Raw genomic sequence first — 13,333 nt, forward strand, 5'->3', positions numbered from 1 at the left:
CAAATCCCGTCTTCATCCAGCGCAAACACGGGGAGCAGACAGGGGACAGCACGGCCCCCCAGGTCCTCAGCCCAGCACCTCAGCCGCCTTCCTCCTTCTCCTCCTCCTCTTCCTCCTCCTCTCACCGCCCTAACCCAGCTCATTCCCCAGGGGACCGGCGGCCGAGGGGGCTACGCCGTGCGGGACAAGGCGCGGGGCCGGTCCCCGGTCCCTATTCCCCAATCCCCAATCCCAGATCCCCATCCCGGACCCAGATCGCCATTCCCCATCCCGGAGCCCCCATCCCGGCCATCTCCGCGGCTCCGGGGCGGGGCGGGCGGGGCGGGGCAGCCCGGTCCGGTCGAGGGATACGGCGCTGCCGGAATAAGAGGCTACAGGAGCGCGGCGGAGCGGAGGGCTCTGGAGGCTCGGGGGAGCCGGCGGGCTGCGGCCCCATGGACAAGTACAAAGGTGCGGAGGGTGCCCTGTGCGCGGCGGGGGTAGGGAGAGGCTCTGGGGGTGACGGATCACTGGGTCGCTGTGGGTCACTGGTCCCACGCATGGGAACGCGCGGCGCTGGGTTGCGGAGCGCTGGAGGCAGCTCCGAGCTGGCGTTTCCCGGGAGCGGGGCCAGGAGCGGGGATCCGCTCCCGAGGGTGTGTGCGTGGGGGGGACGGGACTGTCCCGAGGGCTCCCAAGGGCGGGGGTCCCGCTCCAAGGAGGAGGAAGCGTTCAGCAAATGGGGAAGGGAGCCAGCCCCGGGGGATGCGGTCCCGATAGTGGGGTCTGGGACCGGATCGCAGCGCAGCCCTGCCGAGTGATGCGATGCCCATGCGTACCTGCCCCGGGCTGAGAGGGAGGAATAGGGGACGCCTCTTGTTTTGCACCATCTGCGGTTCGGGACCCGTTTTTGCTACCTAAAAGGAGGGTCTTGTTTTGCTTTATGCAACCACTGTATTTAGCTGTTGATGGTCTCTCCCCCTTCCTAAGTTGCCTATCCCACCTTCCCCAACTTAACAGGCAGGATACTGAGTGTCCTGTGCTCTAAATGCAGTGTGTTTGGTGGTTAGAGAGAGGGCAAATAAGCAGCCACCCTGCTTCCTCTCTGGCACATCTCATCCTGGCTGGTGGTCACCCACGACCCATTTATTTCTCTGCGATCGATGGCTCTGGCGCTTCCTTTGTGATGCCACTTGGTTGTTACCACCAAGTCTGGCTCTTCTTGTGTCTGTGGGGCTATGGGTGCTCCTGGAAACTTCTCAAACCTCAGTGCTCGTTGTCAGATGAGGAGGGAGGAGGTGGGGTGAGGTGTCCTGGTAGGGGACACTCAGGTGTGTGTGGGTACACTGTGATTTCTGCTTCTGCTGGTGTGTGAAAGCCCTCCCTGGTGGAGGGGGATCCAGTGCTTGCGTGGCACAAAGTGCACAGCACATTTTACCTGCAGAGAGGAAGTGTGGTGGTCCTTGTAACTGCTGTCCTCCTTCTGCAGCTTGAACATTTAAGCAATGAACTTGGTACTAGACAATTACTTCTCCACTTGGACTTGTTACCGTCAAACTAGCAAGGCTTGGTTGTGTCTCAGCAGATGTCTTTGAGCTAGTAGCCCTTTTTCCCTAATCCTCCTTTGGTGGGGACTTTGTATGTCACGGTGTCCTGTTGTGTGAAGTCAGTTTTTGCCAGGACTGTGTATTTTTTGACTATGGAGGTACTTCAGTATTCTGATGGCTGGCACTGTGCTGCCTGTTGCATTTTGATCCTTTTCCTCCCTCCAATCGATACTTTACAGACGCAATAAGCACAATAGCACCATACTGCAAGAGGGATGTGAAGGATTATATTACAAGTCAAATATTGTGTAGTCTGGTTTTTGTCCTTTTTTCTGGCAGGCTCTGTACAATTCCATTCAGTTCCAGTAGCAAAGCTGTAGATTCATTACGATTCAGCTATGTTTTGTATATTGTCTTTTGAAATATGCACACTGCTCCCTCAGAGCAGTGAGGACGTGTTCTGCACATGGGAAATGAATAGCAAGTGCAACTGATTGCGGAGCCCTGCCAGTCCCTGTTGTGTTAGTGGTAATGAGCGGACCGAGGCACCTCCAGCTCTGTAGGGCAGCCACAGGTGATGGCAGCACCTTGTTTAGTGGCAGGAGGTGTCCCCAGCATGGTGGGGTGGATGGAGGAGGCAGGTAGGGAATGGCTGTGCTGGGCTGGGGAGAACCCATGGGAGTTGGGAGCCCTGAGAAGCAGGTGGAAGAAGCAGGTAAGTAAGTTGTTAGCAATAAGCACCGGGGATATGTGTCTGTTCTGGGGGGGGTATCTTGTTGCTGCCATGGGGAGTTTTCATCCCTGCTACTAGTAAGGCAGAGCACTTGTGCAGGGAAATCCTGTAATGATAGAGATGGATAGAGAGGGCTGTTGAGCAACGAAATGGTGTTATGGGAAAACAGATTTGACTACAAGATCTTTTCTATTACTTAAGAAATGCAGGTTGCAAGCATCAGCAAACAGCAAAGTTTCTTTCCTTTAAGCTCAGGAAAGGATGTGCTTACATCCAAACTCTATCCTGGCATGCAAGAGGTGTCTCTCCCGTTTCAAGACAGGGTGAAGCACCCACAGGAATCCTTGCTGGGAGGAGCAGGTAGGGAAGTTGGGGTGTGAGCCTGGGGCTGGTGGCTCCCAGGGTGGCACCCATGGGGCTGGAAGGGATCAGGCTGTTGGACTTGAGCAGTGGGAAGTGAAGGAGGAATTGTGAAACTCTCCTGGGAATGGGTTTCCTTTCCCAGCCTTTGCAAATGAGGTTGCAAGGCCACTGCATAGGAAGATGTCTTGACTCTTGTCAAGCTGTTAAAGCTCTGAAGCATGATCTTGATGTGTGGCAGGGTTTTTTTCCTGCCAAGGCCACAATGAAGAGTGTCTTCTCTTGGTGAAGATGCTGCTTAAATATCCACATTCTCCTATGATTTAGGAAGCATGTGTGAGACATGAAGAGCAGCATACCCAGGCTCAAGGGGACATGAGGGTGATCTGCAGAGGGCAGGCACGAGTAAACCTGGTCACTGTACCCTCAGCTATGGAGTGACAAGGAAGAGCTGCTCATCTCTTGTTCCTCCTCTGTTCTCTGTAAGCACTCCCTGCCCTCCATCCCATGAGTTTTTCCCCTCAGTGTGAGATCTGTACACCTGTCCCATCTTGTGCTCCCTCTTATAGTGGCACTGTGGCTTCATGCCTACTCCTTGCCCCACTTGTCACACAAGACCATCTCCAGACCCAGGGAGAAGAGGTGCTGAATGCACTGTTACTGATGAGGGGTGTGTTGGTGCCACCCTTGCTTATCTGCATCCCTAATAAGGCCTCTCAGACCAACCTCTTGTCACCACAGTTATGCGCATGTCCCGTGTAATGCAGCCCTGTGCATATAGTCTAAAATGGCAAGAGATGTGAGCCTTGAGAGGTTTGGAAGGTTATTATTGTGGTTTTAAGGTTAGATCTTAAATGTAATGGAAATTGAAGTGCCTTGAAGCCCAGTTCTTCAAAGAAAGGTGTCTGGCATTCCTTTTTTACTATCTCTAAGCAAAGAAACAAGCTTCACGCTTCTTATCTGAGGGTCTTCCAGGGCTCTAGAGAGCATTGGTGGTGTTTGCAGTGCTTCCCTATGGAGACAAGCATTGTTTGTCAGTGGAGAAGAGGTGGTCTTCCTAACAGAAGCCATTAAAACAATGACTTGGTAGAAAGATTAAGTGTTTGCTTGCTAGTTAACATGTTTGAACTGGGAGGGGAGAGGGGTGTGGGCCTGTTTGGGACTTTGGCACGTGTCCTTTTGAACAAGTTCTTGCACATACAAGGAGATAGGCTTGGGATTAACCACAAAGTGGAGACATGAATGAGAGACGCCAGCCCTGGTAACAATCTGAGGCCCTTTATAAACTCTTGATAATCAGAGTCAGAAATGCTTCGATTCATATTAACATGAGCTAGGCTCTATAAAAACATATGTAGTTCCTCCTCAGTTGATCATCAGCACAGCTGTTGTGTTTAGCTCATTGTCTTGGTGTAATTGGCAGCTGGGGAAAACAGGGCAATGTGTACAGCTCTGTACCAAATCCAATGCAATCTTCAGCAGCTAGGCTGAGCTTACCTTTAAATTCGGCTGAAAATTCATGTCCTGCATAACCTTATAACATGAACAGTAACTGATTTATGTGAGCGTGACCGTGGCTGGTTTTGGAGGATGGAATAAGCAGGAATGCGGAGTCAGGGGTTTAAGGGATGCAACCTTTTTCTGTGACTGAAACCAGTGCCTGTCTCAGTTACACATCTACCCTGTCCACCCCATCAAGCTATCCTACACACTGTCACCTGTGCCAGCATAACATTTGTGTCTCTTCTGGCACAGCTGCATTCCTTATGCAAACAGGGTGCCTGAGGATGCTCTAAACTGTGTTGGGTGCACGTGAGCCTCTTCAGCGCTCTCCAGACTGGGACAGGCTCACTCCAGAAGGACGGGAGGCTTTAGGGATGCTGGCTTCAGTCCCGTTTGATGAGCAGTTATGGCCCTCAAGGGGGTGTCTGTAACTGCCAGGCCTTGGAGTGCTCCTTTTGCTGCTCCTAAAGGGTCAGTGGTGCTTGCTTCTGCAAGCTCAGGGGTCTGTGCCCCATCTGTGTCATCACCAAAGCTGACAGGAGCCCGCTCTGCAGTGAGCAGTGCTCATAAGCTCTGAGCCTTTAGGCACCTGCTTTTGGAGTGCTCCTAGCAAGTCAGGAGCCCTTGCTTCTCTCTTGTGATAATCAGTGTGTCGGGCAAGTCTTGCTCCTGTTCCTCCGCGCACCTCCATCACTCCTCACAGTGGGCTCTGTGCCCAGCTGAGGACTGGAGGCGCCATGTGAATGAGTTTATTGTTCACTGATGGCTCTCATTGAACACCCACAGCCCAGGAGCACAGGGAATGGCTATGTGAAAATGCTTGTACTGCTTTATTTTGGAGCATGGCTGGCTCACTCAGCTCCCAGCAGTGGTGATGGACTGGGGGCAAACAGGCAACTGGGCAGCTAACATCACCCAGGCTCTGCAGGACTGTGCACCAAAGGCTTTTAAGTCTGGATTCTGGTCAGCTGCATACTTGCTCCATGACGTTTCTGTCTCAACATACAGCACGTAGGGAGGCTTTAATGACTTGACTGGATCCTTTAAGATTTTATGGCAAATCCAGAACCTGAACTCCAAGCTTCCCAGCCACTGGCCAATGCCTTCCCTGAAACCACCCTGCCTGGATCAGTGGAAATGAGAGATGTTGTTCTCTTGCAAAGTCCCTGTAAACTCTAATTTGCTGCACCCTTCAGAATGGCAGGATTCATTTAAGACAGGGAAGTCCATCTTCAGGCAATAGCAGCTGGAGAGCCCAGAGCTGCAGGGAAAGTCTTAGGTGCACCTCTGATTTTTGGTTCCCCATGATTAAAGATGATGCAGATGCACCTTAGGACATACGTGTTCCTTGCTGAAGCACACATCCAGACCCAGTAAGTAAGCTGGGATCCCGCAGTCACGCAGCCAGTTTGACAACCTGTGTGGTGTTGTTTACTTCATCTTGGAAGTTGAGTCACTTGTGCTGATCTCTTGGGTCAGCAGACAGGATGGACTGGTCAGGTGTGTGCTGCAGACTGTCAGCACAGCTCTGTGGGTCAGAGATGTGTCTGACATGGGCTTGCCCCATGGAGCTGCTGGTGCAAGCGCCGATACCAGTTTCTGGGCTGGAACCGCTTATTTGGCTGTGGTTATGGGGTGGGAAGGGAAGTGTCAGTCAGCAGGCACGTTCCCTGGCAGGAGCTGGGAGAGGGCATTGCCATTGTAAGAGCTAGGCTGTGATTTGGAGAAGAGGAGGAGTCAAATTTGGGGACTTCTTGCTGTGTGCTATAGTCTGTGGTAAAACTTGTGTGAACTGGAGGAACGACTGTAAAAGTTCACAAAAGTAAAATCTGTGTGGAAGTCTTCAGCATGAAGGCATCGATCTTCTGGTACCCAAAGTTCTTCTTTACTTTAAACCAAAATAAAATAATGCATTTATTTGAAGCCAGGGAGTGCAGAGCTTTAGGAGGAAAAAATACAGCTCCAGAACAAGTTGCCAAGGGTGGTCAGGGGAACCAAGCCCTTTGAGAACCATAGAATGGCTTTTGTTGGAAGGGCCCTTAAAGCTCATCCAGTTCCAACCCCTGCCACGGGCAGGGACACCTTCCACTAGAGCAGCTTGCTCCAAGCCCCTGTGAAGCAGGGCTGGAACTGTGCCTGCGTGTCCCCTTCTGTGGGGCTGAGCGCTGGGTCTGAATCCAGCTTCCCCTCCCAGCTGTAGCTAAAAGAGACCAACTGGGGCTGAAACCACTTGGAGCTGTTTAACTTGGGCTGGGATGGCTGTGGGAGCAGCCATCGCTAAAGAAGGCGGGAGTGTGGCAATTCCTGCTGGCAGGGAGGGTTTGGCTTCCCATTGCCCATCCTGCGCAGGCTGGGTGCAGCGGTGGAGGTGGGTTATGCCAGTGCGTGGGACCCGCAGTGAATCGGGGTGCTGCAGAGGTGAGGCCTGGGAAGTGCATTGGTTTGGTCTAAAGTTCAGAAGATGAGGGTCAGGACTCACTAAAATACCTATTTCTTTATTTTCTCCACTGACCTATTGATTTCTTTGTGTGCAGAATTCCATAGAAGCCATGTTTGAGGATGGTTTGGTGTATGGCAATGTTGTCTTTGGTTATAAACAGCTCTGTCTGGAAGTAAATATCTCAGAATTATGGGATCAGACTGAAACTCTCCTATAACATATGGACTTGGCCACTTACAATTTAATAAGAACTAGTATTTCCCCCCCTTGGGTGGACTGTGCTTTGTTTTGCATAAAGATCTGCTTAAGCTTAAAGTATAGTGCAAGGCTTAGAAGGAGCCTGGGAAACAGGGATCCACAAGTCTTTGCTGCCAGTTCACCCTGTGGGCTTCTTATTTCTGAGCATAGGAAACTCCTCCTGTGATAACCAAGAAACTGAATGTTTTAAACAGTAACTTTAGACCCCCACTCATGCCAATAATCAATGAATCTGGGCTTTCCAGAGTGGGTACTGAGTTTGGGGTGTAGAGGTGGGCAGCTGAGCGAGCGGGGAGGCTTGTTGAAGTTCGTGTAGCGCTTTGGCAGCAGTGCTTTGAAAAAGGTGAGTCTGAGCCAGGAGATTCTTGCAGATCATGCTCAAGCTGTGGCTTGAGCCCGTACCTCTAGGAGGAAGTTAGATGGGGAGCGTGGATCTCTTTCCCAGAGCCTGCATGTGGTCTGAGGCAGGTGGGAGGGGAAGCATGTGTGCAGGCTCCTGTGAGCAGAGATAAGGTATCTGCAAAGAAATCTCTGATCCGGACTCGCTCTGCAGATCTCATCATTGCTATTTATCACCACCAAGTATGACAACTATTAAGGTTGGGAAGAAGGAGCTGGCTCGCAGACATCTTGAGTTGCACAAGGTTTTGTGATGCCACTGGTGGCTTTAGCTGTAAGTCTCTCCACCCACGTATGTGAAACGTGGAGCTTTCTTCTGCTGAGGAATGAAGCCCCGCAGCCTTCCAGTAGCACTGTGGGTCTGGCATCTCTGTGGAATAAACCAATGTATGTGTCCAGTCCCAGTGCCAAACAGCTCCCACTATGGTGGTCCCGCTGGGAATGAGTCAGTAGTAATGCAGAGATGCTCTTTGGCACCTGCTGGTACCTCTTTGGTACCTGGTGGTTAAGTGGCCACCACTTGTGGTAGCAAAATATAACATGTAGACATTGGGGCTGCCTTTAAATGTGGAGATGTGGCAAGGCCAGACTTCAGCTTGTAACAGCTGGAGGCCATCTGCCCCATGCATCCCATCGGCAGCTTCATCCCTGCTGCTCGGCTGGGGACTGTGTCCTGTCTCCTTTGTTTAAATCCAGTGTCTTCAAGGATCTCTTGTGTTTTACTGCAGTCTCTAAAAATGTGCCATGTAGTCTGAAATGGTGGGAACTTCGGCCGCTTTTATTGCTGTACTTTTCAGGCTTCTCCACACTGCCCTGGGGTACACGGGATCAGTCAGAGAGCTGGGATTGTAATGTGCAGTTCCACATCTGTTTATAGGATTGCTTGATCTTGGCAGCTGCTGGAGTATGATAAAACCCTGCTTGAGAATAGAACTGCTTGGGCTAATGGGGCTCAATCTACAGAGCAGCTGAGCTATCTTTACCTTTCTGTAGTGAGCTGAGTTGAGGGGTGAATCCATCTCCTCTATGCACAGCCAGGTTTCTGGTCCCTGTTGTGAGTTTGGTTATATGTGCACATGGGTGAAGGCAGCTCTTTTTGCTGGAAGATGAGCAGTGTGTGAAACGGCACAAGCAATGCCCAGTAGAAGGTGTGATACAAGGGCAGGCAAGCCTGGCTGCTGCCAGAGGTCCAGATGTCCCCCCAGGGCTGCACCTACAGAAGATGTGGCTGCAGACCGAGCAGGGTGGTTCTCACCGTCTCTGCTGCACGGTGGCTACGTGCTTTTCCCCCTGAAAACATTGCAGCCCATGGGGGTGTTTTGCCTCATGTGGGGCTTGTTGCACCCAGTGCCTGGGGCTGCAGGTGATATCAGAGCTCAGCAACCTTCACCTCTCACTGAGAGATGGTTGTAAGTACCCCAGGGCAGTGCAGAGTCTCCAGTGAAATGTGTATGTGACTTTTTGGGGTGGTTTTGGTTTTCGTCCTACCCCAGTATTTGTGCTTCCTGTCTCTTGTGCAGCATTGTCAGAGATGAATGTGGTTAGTGATGCTCAGCCTGTGCATGGTCACGGTACCTTTAGAAGCCTCTACAACAAATTGCTCTGCAGAGCACCTTCCTGGGTGCTCTGCCTTCTCACCCCACCAGTTCATCTGCTGAGACCTCTTTTGGCTGATCTACAAGCTGTAGGAAAAATGTGAGGGCTAACTTCTCACGATGGGCCTAATCAAGTGTTACTGGGTTCTATTACTCAACTAATCCGAACAGTAAGGAATTAATAATTCCTTTTCTGCTAACAAGGACTTGTCTTATTTCTGGGCCAGGGCTGTGTGGAATAAGGAACAATGCACATTCTCTGTGGTTTACAGCAGAGATGCACTCACCTTGATACAAAACAAAAAGGTCGTGTCTCTTCTTGCTGATAGAAAACAGAAGTTGGCTACCATACCATTTAGCAAAGCAACACTTGTAAATGATTTACTCTTCCGTTAAGCATGGCATCATTTTGTATAAACACAGGTTCTCATTACTGCTTCAACCTTATCCCATCTTCTCTCTTCCAGTCATATTACAGGATACATACACATGGATCCTTTCACATTGTCTTTTAGCTTTCTGTAACGAGCAGTGCTAGGCCGATGTTATTATCTAGTTCCTAGATGCCACGTCAGTTTAATTTGCTCTAGCTAGAGCTTTGCATTTGTTCCCCTAGTGAGATAATAATTCTTGGTATTTAGGTTGTCCTTTGAGTGCTGAAAGGAATTATTGGCTTGTTCTAATGCAATACTGTTCAGACCCCATACACTGTAACTGATTAAAGCATGTCAAATGCATCAACTCTCACAAGTGTGGCTTGGCACTTATCTGAGTGTATGTGAACTCTAAGGCCTGGGTTTATGAAAATTCACCAGTTTTCTAAATCAGTCTTGAGTTATACTGACCTATACACTTGATTTCTAGGATGTTGGATTGTAATTCTGTCTCTGATCCTGATCCACAGCTATTGAGGCACTGTTGATGTGGTTTGGTATTTGAACACTTTCATCATGGTAGCCAGTCACACTTTGAGCTCAGCGGGCTGTTGATTTATTCAGCTGTATATGCCAAAATACTCATCACATCAATTTAAATGGGTTACACTGCCTTATACTAAGCCAGCATAAACTGGCACTATATGAAGCAGAGCTGACCTGGGTGAGGATGTAGTTGTTCTGAGCCCGTGTCTGTTAGCACTCTGCACTAGTTAACTGCAAGTGAACGTAGTTTTCAGATCAGGTTGCTCAGGCAGATGCTCTCCAAGCTCTATTTCTGGAAATTGAAGTGGGAGTTGGCAGGGTGGGGGGAAGCGAAATGGCAATCAGAGTTCCTGTATGTTACCCTAAAGGCTCAATTCCCACGTCTGGCTGAGAAGAGAATCAAATGCTTTCTAGACCCAGGAGGCTCAGCATTCCCCAAACCAGAATGATTTATTTTTAATTCTGATAGTTCATTGAAGCTATTAAACCAAGAGAGCAATGACAGTTTTATTATACTGTGTAGAATTGACTGCATCGAGCTTCAGGCAGTGCTGAGATTGAAGATCCTGGGGTGCTGTAGGGAGTATGGATATGCCTGGCTGTTGGGCATCTGCACTGCCTGTGGGCCATGCACAGGCTGACTCCGGTTGAAACTGTGTATTAAACACCATGGAATTTCACATTCGTGTTTCTTTGGGCTGGCTGCGTCAGCCTTCCTTCAATTCTTTGGCTCAAATAACGGCATCCCCCTAAGGTTGTGTGCTGGGTTGTTTTTCATTTGCTGCTCATATCATTTGAGCTATGGTGAGTCTTTTATTCTTGTGGTGGTCAGTTACAAATCCCACAGGATTGTCAAAGCCACAGGGACCAACAGGAGCACAGCCAGGTGTTGAGCATAGACAATGTGCTTGTGTGAGAGGGGTTGAAAAGCATATGTAGGGTGTCCTGTTGGTGCCATGTGTATAATAGAATGGATTATCCTTGCAGTTAATGTAGGCTGTTTGGTGCCTTTTTGAAACTCATCTTACTCTAAAACCAGGATAAGACCCATGGACTGTTGTGTACCACTTCCAGATCCCATGTTCATACATCAGTTAACTGCTGTACATGTCTCCATTAAGAAATGTGTAGGTCTGGAAGATATACCCATGTTTTATTTAAGGTATCCTTATAACATTTAACTCTGGTCAGACAACCTCACACTGACATTCCCAGTTAGCTACAAAATCTTAGCAGTTTGCTGCTGTTCCCATGCTGGATTGAGGTTTTTGTTGGAAATGCTCTGTTTTCAGCATATGTTCTTGTTTTTCCTGATAAACATGAATGTCTCTTGGCCGATGCTTAGGGGAGGTGGGAAGGGCCAGTTTCATTCCTGGTGTCATTCCAACATAGTCAATGGGCTGACCACAAGTATCTCGGTGGATCTAAGATATTAGATTTGCCGAGTCTTATTAATACATCACAATTTCTGTTGATGCATTTTATTGAGATGTTGCTTTACCATATTTCTGGTGAAGTTGATAAAGATGCTTTTTACATGCCAGGAAATCTACATTTAACATAACAAAAGTTGACTTGTGATAGAGGAGGAATGTAGAGCTGACAACTTTTTAGCCAAACAGCAATGCTAACAGTTCCGGGTGCTAATAGCACAGAGGCACTGACCCTTGCTCCAGACATAATTATTTGGACCATGAAAGATGAGGAGGCTTTTCTGCACTGGAGACCTGGAAATGCAGCCAAATCAACTGTGGTCATCTCTGCAAGGGCTGAGGGCCCCCGGTGCTGAAGCTGTGGAGCTGATAGCGGAACCAGCACTGCAGCACAGACCCTATCAGTCCGTGACAAAGAATCATAGAATATTTAGAGTTGGAAAGGAACTTAAGATCATCCAGTTCCACAGCTCCCTACCATGGGCAGGCACACCTCACACTAAGCCATGCCACCCAGGGCTCTGTCCAACCTGGCCTTGAACACTGCCAGGGATGGAGCATTCACAACTTCCCTGGGCAACCCATTCCAGTGCCTCACCACCCTCACAATAAACAACTTCTTCCTTAGATCCAATCTAAACTTCCCCTGTTTAAGTTTTAACCCATTACCCCTTGTCCTATCACTACAGTCTCTAATGAACAATCCCTCTCAGCACCCTTGTAGCCCTCCTTCACATACTGGAAGGCTGTTCTGAGGTCTCCACACAGTTCTCCAGGCTGAACAGCTCCAGCTTTCAACTGCTCTGGTGCTTTGGGCTGAAGCCTCTTCAGCTGTTGGTGAAACGGTGCTGCTGAGAGCTTTGCTGATCTCAGATTCTGGGTTGGAGTTTCAGATTTACTCTCGGTCCTTGCCTGTAGGATTGCCTCCCCTCATTCATACATTCACTTTTGGTCTGTTATTCCCAAATGTGCAGGCGTGCCCTACCATAGTACAGACAGAAGGAAGTGAAATATTCCATTCTGAATATGTAAAGGGAGCTGCTGCTTAGTACAGACAGAGCTGGCTTCTAGATGAAAGAGACAAATGCCAAACTGTTTTGTTTCAATCTGAGCAGGAGAAGCTTTGATCTAGAGGAGATGACTCAGTCAGTAGCAGGGAACAACTCTTTATAGTGAGTTTAGAAATAAAACCCAAGGATTTAGGCTATGATGGCTTTGACACGTCAGTCATAGTGTATATTATGTGAAAATGAAAACCATAACATCTGAAATGAAGTGTGGAGGCTTTTCTAAAGAGAAAAAACAACTTCTGATCTTGGTTGCCAAGAGTCTTCCTGAAGCCAGAAAGGACTGAGGGGGAGCATCATTTCTATCGAGGAATAATGAGCGACGTGGACAAACAAGGAAGGAGAAAGACTTCCTCCAGCACAGATCAAGCCAGAGGTGGGACCAGGATGAAAACTGGGATCTCCTGACCACAGGTCAGGCTCCATAACGCATGTGTGCTGATTCAATGTGTCCCCTTTGTCACTGTTCACAGTGCTGTGGATGAGAAGGCAGATGCGGTCAGACCCTGCTCGGTCACCGGGTCAGCTCCTGTTGCATGGAGCAGGGATGGCCAGCTCCTTGCTACTGAGCTGCTTTCATCTGCAGCCAGGTGTCCGACTGCAGATCAATGCAGCTGTGTTTTGTGGCACTGCAGCTGGCCAAATAAACACAGCTGGAGCCAGCCTGGGTCCCTGTGCTCCCGCAGCACGCATGCGCACTGAGCTGTGCGGTTGGGTTGGTGTGCTGCATGGCCAGCATCCTGGGGATGTGCTGAAACGCGTCTGGCACGGACCAGCAGGCTGTTGGCAATTCCCAGTATGGAAGGAAAGTGCCAATGGTGTTCATTATTTCTGTAGCTTTATTGTACATCCAGCCACTGACATACGTTTTGTTCTGTGCTGCTGGCCTCTATAGGCTAAGAACAAATGGGTAATGTCTACCTGTGGAGGGCCTCAGAACATTTCTATGCATTCAGTAGGTGATGGAGGCTTCTTGGGCACAGTCACTTTGTGAAGTATCCTGCTATCTAACAGTTTACTCCTGCTGAGAAGGATGTCCCAGCCCTCAGCCTTACCCACACACAGGGAGGATGTCGCACCTCCTTGCCTGCACTATCTC

The 13,333-nt window shown here is 49.4% G+C and overlaps 1 protein-coding gene across 7 annotated transcripts in view; it reads left to right on the top strand.

The window, feature by feature from the left end:
* Positions 1-307: 307 nt before the first annotated feature.
* The window catches only part of AFAP1L2 (actin filament associated protein 1 like 2), a 68,924-nt gene continuing 55,898 nt past the window's right edge, over positions 308-13,333 (top strand). For all 7 annotated transcript variants that reach the window (XM_061458677.1, XM_061458680.1, XM_061458678.1 and 4 more), the window contains exon 1: positions 308-450. In XM_061458677.1, the coding sequence (XP_061314661.1) occupies positions 435-450 (16 nt within the window). In that variant the 5' untranslated portion in view covers positions 308-434. The remainder of the gene's footprint in view (positions 451-13,333) is intronic.

Source organism: Pezoporus flaviventris, unplaced genomic scaffold, assembly GCF_033815535.1.
Source record: "Pezoporus flaviventris isolate CSIRO_AGI_PZ_B2104156 unplaced genomic scaffold, CSIRO_AGI_Pfla_v1 ptg000029l, whole genome shotgun sequence".
NCBI lineage: Eukaryota > Metazoa > Chordata > Aves > Psittaciformes > Psittacidae > Pezoporus > Pezoporus flaviventris.